Source organism: Suricata suricatta, chromosome 16, assembly GCF_006229205.1.
Source record: "Suricata suricatta isolate VVHF042 chromosome 16, meerkat_22Aug2017_6uvM2_HiC, whole genome shotgun sequence".
NCBI classification, from domain to species: Eukaryota; Metazoa; Chordata; class Mammalia; order Carnivora; family Herpestidae; genus Suricata; species Suricata suricatta.
Window position 1 is genome coordinate 42,007,340 of NC_043715.1, and position 20,338 is coordinate 42,027,677.

A 20,338-nucleotide genomic window follows, 5' to 3' on the forward strand; every position below is an offset into this window, starting at 1 on the left:
TTAGCACGGTGGGTCCTCACCATTGCTTTGTCCCTCAGGAGCACCTCCTGGTCCACTCCCTCCTCCCGTCTCATTTGAAAGCTCCAGGCAGGTTTCCCAAATGTCTGCATGTGAATGTACCATCCTACCCATGCTATCTGGGACTTGACTTACACATTGTTTTGTTAGAAATGTATTGAGTTACAAAGATGTGAATGTAAATTTTCTTTTGCAATTAGCTGAAAAATGACCTGCACATGTGTTTTGTGAAGCTCCTGGATTCTGAGTGAACACGGCCCGCCGTAGGGGTACTGAGCAGACAGAGCCAAGTCCTGGGGGAGCTGACCCTGGAGGGAGGGGGCTGGGCAGAGCAGTGACCCTGCTCCGCAGGGGACTGAAGAGGGCACAGCCTGCCCTGGGCTCAAAGGGGATTCAGCCTTGTTCTAGTGGATCTAGTGGACATCTGGGCATTAAAAGCCAAGAGCAGGTCGGCCATGGGGCCACGCTGGCTCCTACCACCATCATTGCTCCCTTGGAGGGAGGGAGGCAGCTGGGGAGTCTGTGACTCATTCAATAGCCGTTTACTAGTTTCCTTTGTTTGCCAGGGGTCGGGGAGCCTCAGTTTCTCCTCTTGCCCCCACCCGCCTCGCCCCCTCCCCAAGGAGCCTCACATATATTAGAAAAACAATGACAATATGGGGCTGTTTTGATGTTCTGCTGAGGTCTTGGTCTTCAGAAAAGTTGAAGATCAAAACTCTTATTTCCGTGTCGTTGGTGTGCATCTCCGAGCTAGAAGTATTCGGCCCACCGGATGTCACCCCAAATCGGAAACACAAGGGGGGCTTGCGTTCATAGTGTTTCTATCTGAATATTCGCTTCCAACTGTGGGAACGCCTGCTGGATGTGAGTTGGGAGGGAAAGCCCCTCGTGTGGTCTGCAAGCTGGCCTCCTCCCGGTCAGGTGTGCGGAGGAACGCGCAGTCTTCCACAACAGCTCTTACAAGGAAAATGCCGCCCTGATTAACAGTGATTGCGGTGATCGGAAATAAGCATGGTGCACGCTCCAGGCGGAGTGGGAGTGGGAGTGGATTTTAGTTTCTGCAGAAGTCATACTGTTTAAATGCTGCCGCTATTAAGTGAGCAGCTGTTGCAGTCCTCTTGCTGCATAACAAAACACCCCAAACTTCGCGGGGTAAAATAACAACCATCTAATCATGTTCATGGATTCTGTGGCTCAGAATGTCAAACGGGAGCCGCAAGGAGGCTTGTCTCAGGGACGTCCGGAGCCGGAAGATCTGAAGGAAGGAGGGACTCGATGGACAGAGACTGCACTAGGGGAGCTGGTTTATTCCCATGTCTGGTCCCGGGGCGGGAACAGCCCAGAGGTTGGGCTCAGCTACCAGATCGCTGGCCTCTGAGCATGGCTGCCTCAGGGCATTTGGACTTCCCAGGTGTCACGGGCTCCGCAGTGTGCATTTCTGAAAACACTGTCTTTTCCACCCCAGCCTTCCCTTTGCTCTACTCAATCGGTCGAAGCCTTCACAAACCTGCCTGGATTCAAAAGAGCAGAGAGAGACTGACCCCATCTCTCGGTCCATTGATGGAATTCAGGGCTGTGCTCTAGAACCTCCACAGAAACTTATTGATTGGAGGAGTACGTTGGCAGCTGACAAAGTCCAGAAATTATCCCTCACCGAAATGTTCAGCCTGAAAGATTTGCCTGCTGTGATTGTGGAAAACAAGACTGTGACAGCAATAAATGTTCAATACATTTTTAGATTTGTTTTTATGTCTCAGAAGTCCATCCTAGGATGGTGTTATCCAGCTTTGGGTGTATCTTGACTTTATTTATTTTATTAAAAATTATTTTTTAATGTTTATTTATTTTTGAGAGAACGTGAGTGGGGGAGGTGCAGAGAGACACAAAGGATCTAAAGTGGGTTCCGTGCTAACAGCACAGAGCCCGATGCAGGGCTCGAACTCAAAAGCCGTGAGATCATGACCTGAGGCGAACTTGGATGCTCAACTGACTCAGCCACCCAGGTGCCCTGAGAATATCTTGATTTTAACGTTCAGCTAGTCAGCATTTGTCCAGAATGACTATTTGGTGCACTTGTACATGATAAGAATGTTTTATAATAATATGTGTATGCATGAATATTTTTTAGCACTTATGTGCTGGGTGCTGCTTAGAGTTTTATGTATGTTATTTCATTATTTCCTCCAAGTCGGACATTTAGAGTGATTTTCTTAATTTTTACTATTCATTCATTCATTCGACTAGTATTTATTGAGCACTTGTTTTGTGCCAAGCAAGCACTGTTCTAAGCGTTGGGGACCCAACTGGAGACCAAACAGACAAAATCCTGCTCTTCCGGGGCTGCTTGGAGGAGAGGCCAGGGACAAGCCCCACTGATCGCACTTGCATTATTATTTTATTTACATCAAGACTTTCTGCTTCTCCTTTTTGTCTTTCTCTTTTTCCAATTTATTCTTGACTTTAACAGTAATATTTATAAAACAAAGATTCATGTGGCAGTGGCATTTTTTTCCAATAATAATAAAATAGATTAAAAAATATGAGGGGCGCCTGGGTGGCTCAGTTGGTTGAGGCTCCAACTTCGGCTCAGGTCAGATCTCACGTTCGTGGGTTCGAGCCCCGCGTCAGGCTCTGTGCTGGCAGCTAGCTCAGAGCCTGGAGCCTGCTTCCGGTTCTGTGTCTCCTTCTCTCTCTTCCCCTCCCCCTCTCACTCTCTGTCTGTCTCTGTACCAAAAATAAATAAATTTTTAAAAAACATTTAAAAAATATGAGCAAAATAATAACCAGTGCTGCCTCGTTGTCTCCTATGTGCTCCCCAAATTCCTGGGCCACCCACAAGCCACCTTGTGGCTTAGTCATCAACGAGCCTGGAGGTAGGGGCCATGGGGTTTGACATTCTACAAGATGGTCCGTTTGAGGGGGCAAGGCTGGGAATGTGACCAGAGCAGCTCAGGGGAGGGTGTCCCCACGCCCTGCCCACCAGGCTTGGACCCTGCTCCCAGGGGTTCCCCGGGTCCCATGCTGGGGTGTTCTGGGGACACAGATGGGAGGCCTTAACGGAGATTCCTCAGAGCAAGGGGAAGGTGAGGGGCCCCTTCCTATCAGGGCCTGGTGTAAGCACCCCCCTGTCCCACCTGGTGTGACCAGGTGAAGGCTGGCTTGAGTTTAGGGAGCTAGAGCTGTGTCCCAAGGACCCCCACTTTGACAATGGAGTCCCCACTGCCTCACTCAGAACCCCCGTTCCGGGGCAGCCCCCACCGATCTCCAAGGTGCGCAGCTTGAGCCCCCTTTGCCGGTTCCTCATTTACCCCTCCAGGTGTCACTCTCCCTCGGCCGGAGTGTCCCCCAGTCTTACTCCCAGATGCTCAACTAGGATTTCCTACCACAGAATCCCCCCCTGGTTCTCTGCAGACACCCCCTGTGGGCCCCTGGCTGGCCTGCAGCCCCTTAGCCTCCCCCTGGCGCACGTCTGGACCGCACGAGCCGACTCCGGTCTCAGGAGGTCATCTGTAGCCCACTGGAGGAGCCGGCGGGGTCCAGGAGAGGAGAGGCCCCTGCAGCGCTGGCTCCTCAGGGCAGCAGAGCTCCAGGTCTCCCGGTGCGGATTGCTTGACTCAGGCTCAGGCCTGCCAATGGAGTGGAGAGCCTCTCCTGGGCCTGGTACCTGGGCAGCCCTGCTCACAGGGAGCCTGGGAAGCCATCTGTCTGCTGTCACCTCCTTGCCCCACCCCCGCCTGCTGGATCCACGAAGCTGAGTTACAGGCCCCCAGCCCCACCTTAGCCCCTTCCCGGGCCCCCATCTTAGCCCTGGGTATCAGCCTTTGCAGCCCCCCAGGACACAAGGCCACCATTGCTGCCACCCAGTACACAAGGTCAACATGGGGACACTCTTGCTGCTGCCGGTAGGTGGGTGGAGACGAGGGCCCTGGAGGAGGGTCAGCTGTGGTGGGGGGCCCCCAGCTCTCAGCTGACACCCTTCCCCTCAGTCCCACAGAGCCAGGTGACCTGGAGTGAGGAGATCAGAGGTGAGGCTGGACATGCTCCCCATCTGGTGAGCCTGCCCTTGGGGACAGAGGGGAGATGACCCTTCCCTGGGAGTTCTGAGAGGTCTCGATGTCCCCAGCCTTGCCCCTGCACCTCTACGGCCTGAAGCATGGGGATGAGGCCCTCTCTGCAGAGGACGGACGAGATGGCTTCTCTGAGGTAGTGCACAGGACGGCCCGTGTGAGTGCCCTGATGCCTGACCACAGACCCTGGCCCCCTCCCTGACTGGCTCTGCCTGCATCTTCTCCTTTCCTCTGTCCTTCTGGGCCCTGGGCCCTGTGCCTCCAATCCCTGACCTGATGACAACCTCCAGACCATTTCTTCCTTCCTGCCAACCCCCCCCCTCCCAGGTCTGCATCCTCTGGGGAGCCTGTGGCCCTGTTCATACCTGAGGCATTTCCCCGGGAGCTGGGCTATTCCTTTGTGGCCCCATCCTGGGCAGACGGGCCCGCATCGAGCAGGGGCCATGTATGTTTAGGGTGGAAGAATCAACAGGTTTGGCAGCTGCAGCGGACGTCCAAGATCTGGTTGACGCCTTCCCGACGGGTCTCCCAGCCCAGGAGCCCTGCGCATGGCCACCTGGGACCGGAATCCCATTTCTGGGGATGGATGGGGGTGCGGATCGGGGAGGGGAGAAGGGCCCAGGCTGGAGTTCTCTGGCAAGCGGGAGACAATGAGAGGACAAGAGCAAGAGATAAAAAACGGAGGGACATGGGGAGAGATGGAGAGAGAGGAGAAGCAGAGACACAGTGAGAGAGGGAAAATGGGTGACAGAGAGAGAGCAAGACACGGACTGGGAGAGGGTCAGAGGAGGAAAGAGAAAGCAGGAGCAGGGAGACAGAGGGAGTAAGAAAAAGTGGAAGAATACGATAGGTGTTGGTGGAAGGGAGGGTTGAAGCCAAAAGAGAAATAGAAAACTAGATAAGGAGGGCAGGCGGGAGGGAGGCCCACGCAGGCTGTGGGGGAGGTGGACGTGGACAGGGGACTGGGGAAAGCAGGGGAGTGGGGAAGACTGCCAGCTCGATGGGGCAGATGGAGTCCAGCTGAAGAGCAGGGGCTGTAGGCCACACTCTCCCCCTGCAGGGGGACACCTTCCAGATGGTGCTGACCACGGCCAGTGGTGCATCCTGGGCACCATTTCTCTACAAGGACATGCAGTAGGCCATGGGTGTGGCCAGTTGTGGGAGCTCCCACGACGGGCGGCGGGGGGCGGGAGGGGGGCATGGCTGCCCACAAGGGTGCAGAACCAGCAGAGGCTGCCCAAGGCCCTCAGGGTGAGGAAATGGCTTGGTTGATCCGTCCTGAATCATACACCATGTGGGCTTTGACAGCGCCCAGCAGAGGGACTTCCTCACCATCCCAGGATCCAGGACCTTCAACATCCGGCCTGTGGCAGACAGCAGCAATGTGGCCTATTCTGGGTACTGGGCCTACCACACCTGACCCGTCCGGCAGGTCGGTCAACGCAGGTCCTGAGGAGGGAGTGAGAACTGGGGGGCAGGGGGACACAGAGAATGGAGGCAAGACAAGTCTCTGATCAAGCCTCGTTTATTGAGAGACCACACATGTCTTATAAAGGGTAGAAGGCAGGCAGCTGACGTAAGTCAGTTGCTAAGAAACAAGGGCAAGAATAAGGGAGAAATTAAAAGCACAGCACCTGGGAAACCAATAAGAAGGCCCAGCCTACAGGCCCTGGGCTGGACGTGATAACGCAGCCCTGCTGAGCTGGGAGTGATAACGCAGCTCAGCTGTGCGGGTGGCTGATCTTGCACGTCCAGGCACGTGTCTTTTCTTCTGGCAGCTCCCCACACACACCGACACCTTTGTGGTCCCTGATGGCTGTGCCTACAATGGTGAGGTGGTGGGGGCTCTTAGGCCAGGCCTGCCTGCTCCCAGGTCCACCCCCCCGGACACCAGGAGCCTGAGGCTCCAGCCCTCTCCTCTTCCGGGACCAAAAGGATCCAGACCCCCCACCCATTCTGTTCTCAAACCCAGGAGTCAGGACCCCTCAGTCCTGTCTTCTCTCAGGACCTGGCGTCCAGGCCCCACTCTCCACAGTCTAGTTCCTGCCTCTCTGTGCCTCTTTCTGGAACAGTAATGCCTGTAGCCACCGGGGCCACTGTGGGTAGGAAGGCCGGGTGCACTGCTGACTGAAGCAGCTGGGTCCGCTGAGTATGTCTGCACACCCCGTCCCTTGCCACCCCACTGCCCCCGGGCCCCCTGGGCCATCTGCACAACCGAGAAGCAGCCCAACTCCCGCCGGTTTGGGTCGTCCTGGCCCTGCTTCCTGGAGCCCCATTCCAGAGGCCCTAGTGCAGGTGAGGGTTGAGGCCAGGCCATGGCGGTGAGATCCGGAAGGTGGTCCGAAGCCAGGATGGTGTGGTGACACGTCAGGCCCGACAGGACACGTACTGGTGAATGAGTGAGGCTGGGAGCTGGGCTAGCGAGTGGAGCAAGGTGGGGCCCCCAGGGAGCCACAGGCACAGCAGGAGAATGGGCACCACAGAGACTCTCAGAAAGACTGTCAGAAATCTTCGAACAGCAGATTGACAGGCAGATTGAGAGAGAGAGGGACAAGAAGACAGACCAGCAGGTAGACAGATGGGCAGGTGGACAAAGAGAGTGTCAGGCTGATGGAAAAACAGAAAGCCAGAATGGTATTGGGCTGAATGGAAGCAATGGTGAGTCAGAAGTCAGGGAGATGGACGGACAGGTGGGCGAATGGTGGACAGATGGCGAATCACACCACGGACTCTCCTGAGGTAGGCAGAGGGTCTCGGGACACACGGAGCCTCCCAGGGTTAGGTGCTCACCACAGGCCTCTCGTGGCCCCTGCCGAGGGGTGACCCCCCAAGGCCTCAGCTTCACCCCTACTAACCTCCACTTTCCTTGCTGCACAAGCCAGTCTCTGGCCGCCCCTGAGTCTAGCCACTGGCTGACGTCACTGGCCATCCACTGACCCACAGACCCTACGGCCACTTCCCTGCACCCTTCCTTCTTTGATTCCAGGCTCCGTCTGTAGCTTGGTCTGGCCGGCCCCCTCACCTCCCTCCTGCTCATCAGGTGAACCCCACTTCAGAAGGCTCCTGTCCTCTTGCACTCGCCTCTGGGCCGGCTACACATCTGTAATCGGGAATGTGAGGGACCACCTGCTCAGCAGCTCCCGGCTACCCTCACTTGCTTCTCCAGAATGAGCACTCACCCCTCCCTTCCCGAACCCCACTCGCAGCTGCGCTGCCACAGTCTCACTTCCTGTGTCACTGGGAAACACGACAGGAACCTTCTGGGGCCCCCTTTGAGTCCCAGCAGCTGTGGTAACCGTGGCCGGCCCTTGATCAGCTCTGTCCCTGTGACTGTTCCTGGGTCTCCCAGGGACCTTCTGTCACCCAGAAACCCTCTGTTCTCTCTTCTCTGCATCAGTTGTTCTCCAAGGGGGTCCCCAGACTGCAGCATGAGCAGCACCTGGAAACTTGTCTGAAATGGGAATTCTTGGGTCCCACCCCAGGCCACCACTCCATGGGGCCCAGCAGTCTGTTTCAGCCAGACTTTGGGGACTCTGATGTACGCTGGTCTGAGTCCACATTAAGTTTGCCCTTTTCTGCTGGATCCTTCTCACCTTGTTCCAAAAGGCTATGATTTGTCCCACCTGCCATGGGGCACCTGGGTGGCTCAGTCAGTTGAGCATCTGACTTTGGCTCAGGTCATGATCTCACAGTTTGTGGGTTCGAGCCCCACATCAGGCTCTGGGCTGAAGGCGTGGAGCCTGCTTGGGATTCTCTTTCCCCCTCCCCCTTCCAAAATAAGTAAACAAAAAATTCTTAAATGTTTAAGAGGTTTTTTTTTTAATGTTTACTTATTTTTGAGGGAGACAGAGACAGAGCATAGGCGGGGAGGGGCAGAGAGGGAGGGAGACAGAATCTGAAGCAGGCTCCAGGCTCTGAGCTAGCGGTCAGCACAGAGCCTGACGTGGGGCTCGAACCCACAAACCGTGAGATCATGACCCAAGCCGAAGTCGGACGCTTAACCGACTGAGCCACCCAGGCGCCCCCCCAAAATTTTTTTAAAACCCAAGCAATCCTACCTTGATCTATCAGTCCTTCTGGCTCTTGCCCCCTTCCTTAGAGACCCTTTCCAGCAAAACCTACCAGACGGTTGCCTGTGCTCAGTGCCTCCCATCCCTCCCCTTCCATGCTGGGGGCCTTTCTGGTCAGGCTTCCGTCCGCCTCCCAGCTCACGCCACCCAAACCACTCCCCACGAGGCCCCCCGGGTCCAGCGGCCCATCCTCAGCCCACATCCTGCTTGGCCATCCATGACATGAGACACCCCCACCCTTCCCTCCTCCCTGAAGCACTTTGTCCCTGCGTCCAGGACCCCAAGGTCCTGGTTTTCCTCCCACCTTCCAGGAGCCACCACCAGGACCCCACGTCCCCGGGACTCAGCCCACCCTCCTCCTCGCCCTCCTCGCCCATCCTCACCTACTCCCCACAGCAGTGCTTTCAAATTGTCTTTGCTGTTAATGCTCACATCTGCTGCCCTTTTCCCCTCGAGACTCACTGGGAACCTGAGCCCCGCCCCCTTCTTCCTGACATGTGCTTTCCATCTGAAATGCCTCCCCCTGAGACTCCAGCGCTGCGCCCTGTCCCGTCCCTGAATGGGGTCTGTTTCCTCTGCCCCCCGAGCCTGCTGCCCACACATGGTACTCAGTCACCCACCTGGCCATGGGCGCCGGCCTTCAATTGTGGATCCAGGATGTGTGCCCGGAACTTGTGGTACCGGAAGCTGCGGTCGCTGTCACAGGGTGGGGGTGGGGGTTGTGTGGGCCCAAGGCCTTGATCCTCCCATCCTGGTAACATCCCAGCCAGAGTGTGGCAGGAGGCGGTGCCCTGCAGCTCAGAATGCTCCAGATGCCCGGCCCAGAGGAGGGCCACCTATGTGGACCCCAAGGCCCGTGGGCAGCTCTCAGAGCTGACAGGCCCCTTGGCAGTCCGGGCTTTGACCTTCCTGCAGGCCCATCCGTGGACAGCTGTGTGGAGGAGCAGCGTGCAGCCAGCAGGAGCCTGGCTGTCTGGCTCTGGCTGCTTTGGCCTGAGCCTGTCAAACTACTGACTTCCCCGTGGGCACCTGGTGTTGTCCTGGCTTTGGTGGTGAGCTGAAGGGAGATAGTGAAGAGGAGGGTGGGAGCTATGTCCAACACCACTGTGTATAGTTGCCCAGGCTGTGCACTGCACGAAAACATCTGTTCTTGCTTTGGGATCTGAGAGAACACAACCCTACCCCATGTGTGTATGTGTGTGTGTGTGTGTGTGTGCATGTTGGGGTGGTTATGAGGAAAGCACAGTACTGGGACTCTGAGGGGTCACGACCATGACCTGGATCAGGGTGAGGGGTGAGGCGATGGCTATGAATCCAATGCTTCATGCTGATTTCTCTCTCTCTCTCCTTGCCCAGAACAATCCTGCCCTGAGAACGGCCACTGGGAGACATGTGCTGACAGCTGTGAGGCGAGCTGCCCACGTGAGGAGGGGCCTCCGGCCTGCCGCAGCCTGTGCCATGCGCGCTGCCGTGTGGCCCTGGCCACTCTTGTGGGGTGCGGCCTGCGGGCGCCGGGCTCTCCGTGGCTGTCCCAGCAAGGCTGTGTCCCGGCTCTAGCGGCTCAAGAGCTGAGCCCCTCTACTGTGAGCTGTGTGAGTACGAGGAAGGGGAACCATGTCCCTGTCGCCCCTAAGCTTGTGGAGATGGAGCTCCAGGATCCTGCACTCTGGGGCCTGGCACTGTGGAGTCCCAAGAGGCAGGTGACAGGTGATCGCCATCACCGCACCCTCACAGCCAGGGGTCCTGCCAACACGCGCTGCGCTGGACCTGTTGAGGGGGCTGGGGGCGCGGGGGTTTGCAGTGTGGGGAGATAGTGAGTACTAAGCCCCACGGCCAGTGTGACTGGGACCAGAGATCAGGTGGGGTAAGGTGGTGAAGGGAGCTCAGATTCCGGGAGGCTCGGCAGGGGCTGGGACCTGGCGTAGAGCAGATGCTCGAAGCTGAACAAATAAACCCAGCAGAGAAAGGCTTCAGCACGTTCATTAACTCTTTCAACAAATAGTGATGGGAGCTTGCCTTGTGCTGGGTGCTGGGGAGACAGCAGGCAACAGAATTTGGTCTTGGGGCTGTGAATCAATGTCCTTAGGGCGAATGACTTGTGTCCCTCCAGAGCTGGCCTGCCCTCCCAACAGCCACTATGAGGTCTGTGGCTTCTCACATGTCCCGGCTGCTACGCCAAGCCTGCCCTGCCCGACAGCTGCCTGGCTCTGTGCCACTGTGACACAGGCTTTGGGCCCAGTGTCACTGACTGGGTGTCCCCGGTCCAGTGTGGCTGCTCCGCGGGAGGCAGGGGCAGGTACCGCCTGGCCAGGGAGGCCTCCGGGCTTGGGAACACTGGGAGCGATTCTGCCACTGCCCACCCACACCATGCGCTCCCCCTCCTCCTGGGGGCCCGGGCGGAAGTGTGGGAGCCGAAGGGGCATCTTCGTGGGCCACCTGGGCATCCCCTCGAGCATCTGGGCACTCACACATCACCATCTTCCGTGGCAGGGCTGTTGGGTTCCCAGGGACCTGTGTGTCCAGCTGCAGAGTCCTGCGGCCCCTCTGGCTCATTGCCCTCCTGCAGAGCAGAACTGGGGAAAAGGAGCAGGTCCAGGCCCCGCTGCGCTCCTCTCAAAGCTATTTATCCAGGTTAATGAGAACGGGGTCCACCTCCAGAGGGACAGCCCAGACCTGGCTGGGGACATGTGGGTCCTAGGAATCCCAGCCCCTTGGGGAAAAATTGTTTTCCCTCCAATGTTTCCTCAGGTTTACCTCTATTTTGATGATACTTACTCTCTGTCTATATCCATCAGAACACATTCGGTTCAAAATATCAGAAACAGGGGTGCCTGGGTGGCTCAGTCAGTTAAGCATCCGACTTCACCTCAGGTTAAGATCTCACAGTTCATGAGTTCGAGCCCTGTGTCAGGCTGTGCTGCCAGCTCAGAGCCTAGAGCCTGCTTCTGATTCTGTGTCTCCCCCTCTCTACGTCTCCTCCACTCATACTCTGTCTCTTTCTCACAGAAATAAATATTTTAAAACATTAAAAAATAATAATAAACAATAGAAACACCCCTCAAACCAGCTTAAGGAAGAAAAATAAATTTATTGGTTTATATAACTGAAAAAAAATTATCTGGCTTCAGGCACAGCTGGACTCACATGCTCAAACAATGTATCCGGAATCTGTACCCATTCCTGGGCTCTACTTTCCTCTGTGGTGGCTTCATTTTCAGGCACATGCTGCCCCACGAGGCGGACGACCAGTTTAGCACGTGCCAGGGGACAGAGGCTGTCTTTCTGAAGCCCCAGGGCTGTCCCTCGTGGGCCCAGCTTGAGTCATGTGACCACCTCTGGCACAGTCATGTGGACTAGCTGATTGCTGGGCCTGGGCCAGATGCCAGCAGCCAGGGTGGGGTTAACCCCCTGTGAACAGCATGGATCCGCCAGGGGGTTCCCTGAGGACATCCAGAGGAAGGGCAAAGAAGGCTGAGCAGGACCAGACAAGAAATGCTCACTATTGCACTTTTCCCTTTGACCCTCACTTAAGAGTATTTTGCATGCATCTGAACAGTTGAACACCTACTATGTGCCAGGCGGTACTGGACCAAACCAACACAGTCCCGCTGTCCTGCACCTTCCTTTACTCTGTCCGCTCCTTAGGCTAACAGCAAGATGGTGAGCCTCCTTGTAGGTGGGGTGGAGGCAGCATTCTGTACTGGAATGGCCTCTGCCCCGAGCTGCAGTCCTACTGTGGCCAGTGGCCCAGCACAGACCTCACCCACAACCTCCCCCCTGCCCGGCCACAGCCGGGTCACAACTGTGGGCTCTGCGGGAGCTTCCACCGTGACCCCAGTGCTGATACCGAGGCCCATGGTACCAAGCAAGGCTTACGGGGACGGCTGTGGGCTGTCTGTCCAGCCTGAGGGCACTGGGGGCAGACGGCCTCAGCGGGGAGCTGGGACTGGCTCCCGCACCCCGGATCCAGGAGTGTCCAGCTGTGACAGTGATCCGTGTCTCACTGAGGGCAGCGGCTGTGTCCTCTGCTTGGAGGAATTCTTCCCTCTGTGGTGAGTCACGGTTGGGCAGGGTGGGCATTCATCTGCAAGCCTGTTGTTGACAGACAGAAAGGCCTCTGTACTCCTGAGTCCCCCCCCCCCCCCCCCCCCCCCCCCCGCCTCTTGCCGTGTCCCAAAGCCCAGTGTGGCGGGGACTTCCAGATCCTCTTTCCAGAATCCAACCAGACACATGCTGATAGGTTTGAGGCTGGTATTCTATGAATTGTCATATGTTTTAATACCGCCTCTGGGCGGACTCTATGACTCCTTGTGTTCTCTCCTGCCTCTCTGTCATGGGACCCGCTGTCCTTTCCCACCCTTGGAGAGCCGGACCTGAGCTGCCCAGAGATGCCAAGATCATACTCCCAATGACTTTCCCAACGGGCTGTGCCTTCTGTTGAGGGAAGTGGGTTTCAGAGTTTGCTGCCACCTGGGCCGGTCATGGGTGTCAGGCACCCCTCGTTGTTGACTCTGAGCATCACCTGCCCTTCCTGGCCATACTCATGCTGAGCCAGTTCCTCAGTCTCTGCTCTTTTTGGTCCAGCTGCCAGGCCCACACGTCTTCCTGCTCCAGGGCTCCACCACCACGCGGTCAGAGCCGGCTGGCCTGGGAAGGGGACGCTTATTCGGTCTCTCTCTCTCCCAGTGGGAGACCTGGCTGGGCTGGTGCCCACCGAGCGTTTTCACGACAGTGCAGCTTGCTGCCCTGCTGGGGAAGTCCGTGCACGGTGGGGTGGCCGGTGGGGCGACCAGAGCTCCCTAGGGCCACTGGAGACCGTCAATACTTCATCTTCAATGGGCTGTGGTCCACTTCCAAAGAACCTGCACCTACCACCTGGCCCATCCCTGTGAGCCACATCCCAACCCCCGGGCCTCTTCTTCAGTGCAGATCCTTCCACCAGAAGCTGCCGCAGCCGGTGTGTGTCCTTCCTTATTACAGCTCAGCAGCCCGGGACTGAAGGTGCCTGTGACCCTGGAACAAGGGCTGCAAGTGCAGGTGGGAGGGCAGAAGGTAAGCCCGACTCTCAGCTCCGTCCAGGCCACTCCCTCATCTTACCCTCATCCAGTCAAGCCCATGCTGCATCCATCCACCCACCTTTCCACCCATTCACTGGTCCTTCCAACTCTGCCTCATGATCCCTCCATTCCTCAGTTGATCTACCCTCCATCAATCCATCCCTTCATTAAAACTCCCCTGCATCAAACCATCTCCAATGATATAGCATGCCATTGATCCATCCATCTTTCCACTCTTCCATTCACTCCTCCATCTATCTATCCACTCATCCATCTCTATATCCATCTATCCGCCCACCCATGTCTACATCACTCTATCCATGCACGCATCCTTACATCCACTTGTCTGTCTATCTATCTATCTATCTATCTATCTATCTATCTATCATCTATTTGTCTATCAATCTATCTGTCTACTTATCCATCCATCCACCTGCCCATCCATCCATCCATCCATCCACTTGTCTATCTATCTATCCATCCATCATCCATCCATCTATTCACTTGTCTATCCATCCATCCATCCATCCATCCATCCATCCATCCATCCACCTGCCCACCCATCCATCATTCAACAGGACTTTACTTAACATTGACTTTGTGTCAGATCCTGTTCTAGGCTCTGAGGACGCAGCAGAGAACAAAGCAGACAGGTCCCCTCAGATTATAAAGTGGAAGGCAAACAGTAAAAAGTAAATATATATCAGATGGCAATAAGTTCCTAGGAAAATAAACCATGAAAGGAACATTGGGAGTGCATGTATGTCGAGGGTGGCGGTTATAACCTTAAACAGGGTGAGGTTCCCTGTGGCTGCATGTGGGGAACAGGCTGCTGGAGGCACAGTCCAGGCAGGAAGCGGCTGTGGTTGGAATCAGGGAGAGGGTGGTGGAGGGTGGAGAGGAGTGGTAGGATTCTGGAACTATTTTGAAAGAATGAGATGTGGGGTGACAGAATGGGTTCCAGGATGACCTGAGGGTTGGCCTCTGCAGGCTGGTGGATAGAGCTGTCCCTGCCTGCGATGGAGGAGGTGAGGGGACAGGGCTTGAGATGAGATGCGAGCTCAGACTTGGACATGTGCAGTTGGAGATGCCCCTCGTGCCTCCTCTCTGCTGTTATGACTGTTGTGAGGGTTACGAAGGGAGGTGTGCATGGCCGCCTCCGTGGCCAGTGGCGCAGCCTCTCCTGGGCACCATGACTATCCAGAAACTGTGGAATCAAGAATTCTAAGTCCGCACCTGGCCTCCAGGGAATTGGGAAGGTCTGTGTGTCAGAGCAGGGGTAGAACATAGTTCATTTAACAGTTTGGCAGCTGGAAGACATGAGATGTGGGGCTCCATGTATACCGTTGTTGTGAGCCCCACAAGCAGGCCAAATGGACACGGGGCCCCCACAGCACAGAGTATTAGTTGATGCTCTAACGGCAACGTGGGGAAGCAACAAAGCATGTGGTGCCAGGGTTGGGGGCCTGGGTTCCAGTCCCACTGTGCCATTTGCTAGCTATTGACCTTGGCCCAGTGGCTTTTGGTCTCTGTGGCTTGGTTTCCCCATCTATGAAATGTGAGTACTGCTATTCTCTGCTCACACAGAGCACTTCTGTGACCAGGCACATGGGTTTCCCACACCAGACGATTCTCCAGTTCTCTGTGGACAGCAGCTGGGTGTCCTGTGACTCAGTTCAGGTCTGACACCATCTACCTGGAGATGGCGTCAGACCCCGCAGGTTAAGGGCAAGACGGCCCCTCCCTCCCCGCCCCTTAGATGCCAGGTGCATACCTATTACCGGAGGTTACTATGTTTCCTGTCTGCCTTCCTCTTGATGCAGAGGAGTTCTCCAAGCCCAGGGACTTTGTTTATTTTGGTGAAAAAAGGAGACCACCCCTGGGAAAGCCTTAAGGATGTCAGAGGTGATGCCTGCAGTTTGTTCTCAGGAAAAATAAGGCCCAGAAGGAGGCCAAAAGAGGCCTAGGGAGGCAGGGAGGCCCTGGGGCTGAGACCTGAAGGAGGTGAGAGAGAGAGAGTCGTCTGGACACAGTGGGAAGAGTGTCCAGTGTGAAGACTGGAATGGGACCTGGGGTGTGGCGGGAGCAGAGTGAGTGAGGGCTGAGTGGGCAGACATGAGGACAGAGAGGTGACCTAGGCCACAGTGAAGACTTTGCATTTTTATCCATGGAGACCAGGGAGCCATGGAAGGTTTAAGCAAGGGGGAACAGGATGTGAGCTGTAGTGTGAGAAGACTCACTGGAGGTCATGAGGAGGGTGGGTCACAGGGGCAGGAGCCCGGGCCCTGAGGGGCTGGTGTCTGGGCAAAGCTGCCTCACACACCTTGGTGTCTGTTCTGTCTTCCAGATGAACAGGTCCCAGGTGGCCTGCCCCTGTCCCTGGCTGGGGTCACACTCCGGACCTTCTCCACATTCTTGGCCGCCACAGTCCCGGTGACCCTGGGCCTCTCCGTGGCCTTTCACAAATCCTGTGCCTTCTGGGTGGTAGGGCCAGAGATCTATACTAGCACCATCCGTGGCTTCAGTGGGGACTGTCACATGGGTATTTTGAATGATTTTGGTGACTTCCTGGGCATATGCTTTTCTGATGCCCACGGCTCAACCATAGGCCTAGCCCCCGCACCTGCTGGGCATGGCAGCCCAGTACTGGACCCCCTGCAGACTGCTGGGAACCCACAACAGGTCCTACAGGGCCTCTAGTCCACATGGAGGACTGTGTCCATGACCTCTATGCCCCAGGGGGCTTGCAAGAGACTGTGTGCGCGGAGCCATGCCCAGGAATGCCCCCCTGTGCCACCCTGAAGATCCCTGTTGGCCTACGGTGAGTGATATCATCACAGGGGTCTTTCTGAGCCTGATCCCACTGGCTGGGATATCCAGGATGTCTTCCCAGGTCAGTGCCATCCAGGTGGAGTCACTGCATGCCCTCTGGATAACTGCGCCCCTTAGGACCCTCCCCTCTTAAAATGCTCCAGTCACAATGACAGATGGCACTGAGCACTATCAAGTCAGCCAGGATAGTCTAGGTCACGCTGCAGTCACAAACTGACCTGACATCTCCATGGCCCAGCCTGGCCAAAGATTATTGTCTCTCCTACAGTATTCAGGGCACCGTTCAAGTTCACTTCCATCCTGTGGTACCACCCCACCCTTCAGCCCTTCACCTTGGAAGTCACACTCACAGCTCACAGTACTTTGGCCAGAGCTAGTCACGGTCCCACCTTTCTGCATGGGGCTGGGACAGAGAAGCACATGGGCATTTAGTGGCTATAAGTGAGTCTACCATATGCATTAGCTCATTCAATCCCCATAACCACCAGCCAAGGGACTTGTTTCATGGGTGAGAAAACTGAGGTACCAGGACGTCAAGGAGCTGGTGCAAGACCGCTCAGAGTCAGCAGGATGTGCATTGTGTTGATTCCTGCTGGCTTGTGGATGAGGCACAAGCCCTTGGCTGAGTACCCAGGGCTCACGTAGACTGGCGCCCACTCCTGTCAGCTGCTCTGGACCTACACTCTGGGATCCTGAAGTGCATAGAACTCCCACCCTCTCCAGACAATTTGCTGCTGCTTGTCGCTCCTTCAAGTCTCAGAAACTACATGCCAGTGGGGCCAGGCAGGCAAATGGCTGACACAGGCTGGGGGAAGCTGGGATGTGTCCTGTCTGAGGGCATCGGCATCGCTTTCCGGATAATTCTCGCCAAGTGGGAATGTCGGTTCAGTGGAGTATGATATCCTTATTCCAAATCACTCGGTAGTGACTTTGTGTGACTTTGGGCAAGTCACTTAACGTCTCTGGACCTCAGTTTCCTTATCTATAAAAGGGGTGATGAAAGTCTCCATCTCATGAAATCGTTGTGAGGTATAAACAAGATGGTATGTGAAAAGCAAGCTCCTGGTAATCGCTCACTTTTTAAAAATATTTTTATAATGTTTTTTATTCATTTTTGAGAGACAGAGAGAGAGAGCGTGAGCAGGGGAGGGTCAGAGAGAGAGGGAGACATAGAATTTGAAACAGGCTCCAGGCTCTGAGCTGTCAGCACAGAGCCCGACGCGGGGCTCAAACCCATGAACTGTGAGATCATGACCTGAGCCGAAGCCGGACGCTTAACCAACTGGGCCACCCAGGTGCCCCTGGTAACTGCTCAATTATAGGTAGTCCCTTTCATTGATGAATGATAATAACCTTGCAGTTTCTTGCTAACTCAGTTTTCTTCAGTGAATTCAGGAAGAAAATATTAAGAATTAGAAGAGATAATGCCTAGAAGTAGCATAGAGCAGGGCGTGGCACATAGTGAGTGCTCAGGAAATGTTATATGAGACAATCCTCACCACTGTCACCATCACCACCAGCACCATTACAATCATAACCATCACCACAATCACCAGCATCACCACCACTGTCATCACCATTACCACCATCAACACCATCATCACATCACCAGCACCAGGATCATCACCATTATGACCATCACCACCTTTACCACCACTACCAACACCATCATCATTACCATTATCATCATCCTTATCTTACCTGTCATCACCATCACCACCACCATCATCATTATCATCATCATCCTAACCATCATCACCATTGCTACCGTCATTGCCATTATCATCACCATCACCAGCATCATCATCACCATCACATTAGGTCCTGACACCTCCACATTCCCCACGTTGCCCTTTGGATCTGTCCTTGGCCCCCTCAACCTGCCCTCTGCTCTCTTAGTCCTCTTCTGGTTTGAAACATTCCAGAACAATAATGCTTGGCTAATTATTAACCCACATCTGTGTTCTTCCAGAGCTGGCCCACCATCCCAACAGCCATTATGAGCTCTGAGATTCCTCACATGTCTCAGCTCTTACACTGAGCCTGCCCTGCCCAACAGCTACCTGACACCATGCCCAGAGTGCTGCTAGTGTGATAGGGATTTTGTGCTCAAGCGACACTCACTGCAGGCCCCCGTCCAATCACTGGCTAGGGAGGACTTCCTGGCTAGGGAGCATTGGGAGCAGTTGTGCCACTGCCCACCCACACCACCCGCTCCTCCCTCTCCTCCTGCACGCCTGGGTGTGGGACCCTGAGAGGCATCTTCGGGCCCCGCCCCCTCTCACCGGCACCTGCCAGCCATGCGGCACTCTCACATCGCCACCTTCAATGGGAGGACTGTTGAGCCAAGTCCTATGACTCCTCTGGCTCCTCTGACTCCTTGACCTTTTTCAAGGTGGAACTTGAGAAGGAGAACAGGTCCTTCTCAAAGATGTCTATCTAGGTGAAGGGATTTGTCCATAAGAGAAATAAGAGAAAGACTTAACCTGACCAAGGTAAGCACTTATTGGCTTCTAGAGACACTTGGACTGATTAAAGCTAAAAGAAATGCTTGGCTCAAACTAAGTAGAAATCATGTGACATCTCCCAGTGGAACTGCAGAGATTCTGGGTCCACGAATTTCTCTGTGTACTTGTTTGATTGTTGTTAATTACAAGTAGCAGGAAACCTTGCTAAAATGAATTCAAACAAGTCAGGATTTTAGAGTCACAACTGAAAATGAGACCAGGGATGATTTGATCAGGGCCCAGATGGTTTTCTCAGCTTTTCTCCTGGCTGTGGGTCCTCTACAGTGTTGGCGTTGTCCTCAGGTTGGCCTGTCTTGTGATGGCAAAATGACCGTAATTTCCAGGCCTCCAGCGTGTGTTTCTCACTATCCAAAGCAAAACCCAATCTCTTTCTCTCTCAATTACTAAACAAAATTCTGTGCTTCACTTTGGTTGGACTCCACTGAGCCAATCCCTGTGGCCCAAAGAAGGCCTTAGCCTATCCGGTCCTACCCCCCCCCCCCCCCCCCCCCCCCCCCCCCCCCCCCCCCCCCCCCCGCCCTCAGAGGAACTCATTGCTGGGAGAAGGGCAAAATGAGAGCCCACCCCAGTGGGCTCACATCCCCAAACTAGTATTTCTTGTTGCAACAATCTCCAAAAAATGAAAAACCCTGGAAGACCTGAACATTTTATCTGGAACCCACAGGAGTGGATGTGTTTTCCACGCCTCAGGGCCCCTGCCCACAAGAGGTCCATTGTTGGCCGCTGGAAAACACACGGCCCCGCCCCTTCCGCCCCGCCCCTTCCAGGAAGGGAACCGGCTTTCAGAATTAGTCATGCTGCCCGCAACCGCACAACAACCCCATTGAATCCAAAGGGCAGCCCTGCAGGGTGAGGGCTAGTCTTATCCTAATTTACAGAGAGGGAAACTGAGGCCCTGAGAGGGAGACTTGCTTGCCTGATGCCACGCAGTGAGAAAGGGGTGGAGCTACGATGTGAGCCAAGGAGGCTTTCTGGTCCCACATTCCTTCCCTCTCCACCTGTGGGCCTACTGTGGGCCTACTGTGGGCCTCCAAAGTGTGATCTGCTTAAGGAGAGTGGAGTACTTGATTCTTCTGTTATGAGGCCTGGGATGTAGTAACTCTCAAGAATAGTTGTCATTCAGTCACTCAACAAATATTTCTCAGGCACCTACTATGTGCTAGACCCTGTGCTTCTGGGGACACAGAAGGAATGGAACGGCTAAAGTCCTCGGACATTCCAGAGGGGAAGGAGTCGATAAATATAAATATAAATATAAATATAAATATAAATATAAATATAACAAGTAAGTGTGTGATTATACACTATGTCAGGAGGTGATAGGTGCTAATGCTCCCAGGGAAAAAAAGAGAGAGAGAATGGGGGGAGCCAGTGGTTTCCAAGTGGCAGATGTCGTTTTAACTCTGGTGGCCACAGAAATCCTCATCAAGAAGGTGGTGTTTGAGCAAAGCCCTGAAGAAAGGAGGTGGGGGGGGAGCGCCCCGTGGGGGGGAGGAACTCATGCACACATTGCAGGAGAGTGAATCTGCTGGAGGGAACCGGAAGTGCAGGTGTCTGGAGGCTGGGAAGTGCCTGGTGTGCTGGAGGATCAGTGGGGAGGCCAGTGAGCAAGGGAGTGAGGGGTTGAGGGGGAGATGACGAGGTTGGAGATGCCAGGGGACCAGACAGAGGAGTGAGTCATGGGTCATGGGTCATGGTCATGGGTCGTGGGTCGTGGTGAGGATGGACTTTACCAGGAGAGACGGGTGGGGAACGTTCTGAGCCAG

The 20,338-nt window shown here is 55.1% G+C and overlaps 1 protein-coding gene across 1 annotated transcript; it reads left to right on the forward strand.

Annotated features, from left to right (window-relative positions):
- The first annotated feature begins 9,427 nt into the window (after nucleotides 1–9,427).
- Nucleotides 9,428–17,162, forward strand: LOC115279760. Its single transcript, XM_029924268.1, has 4 exons — nucleotides 9,428–9,449; nucleotides 9,583–9,747; nucleotides 13,085–13,207; nucleotides 15,560–17,162. Exons 1-4 carry the CDS (start codon nucleotides 9,428–9,430, stop codon nucleotides 15,910–15,912), a joined length of 663 nt encoding a protein of 220 aa, XP_029780128.1. The 3' UTR covers nucleotides 15,913–17,162.
- Nucleotides 17,163–20,338: the final 3,176 nt, after the last annotated feature.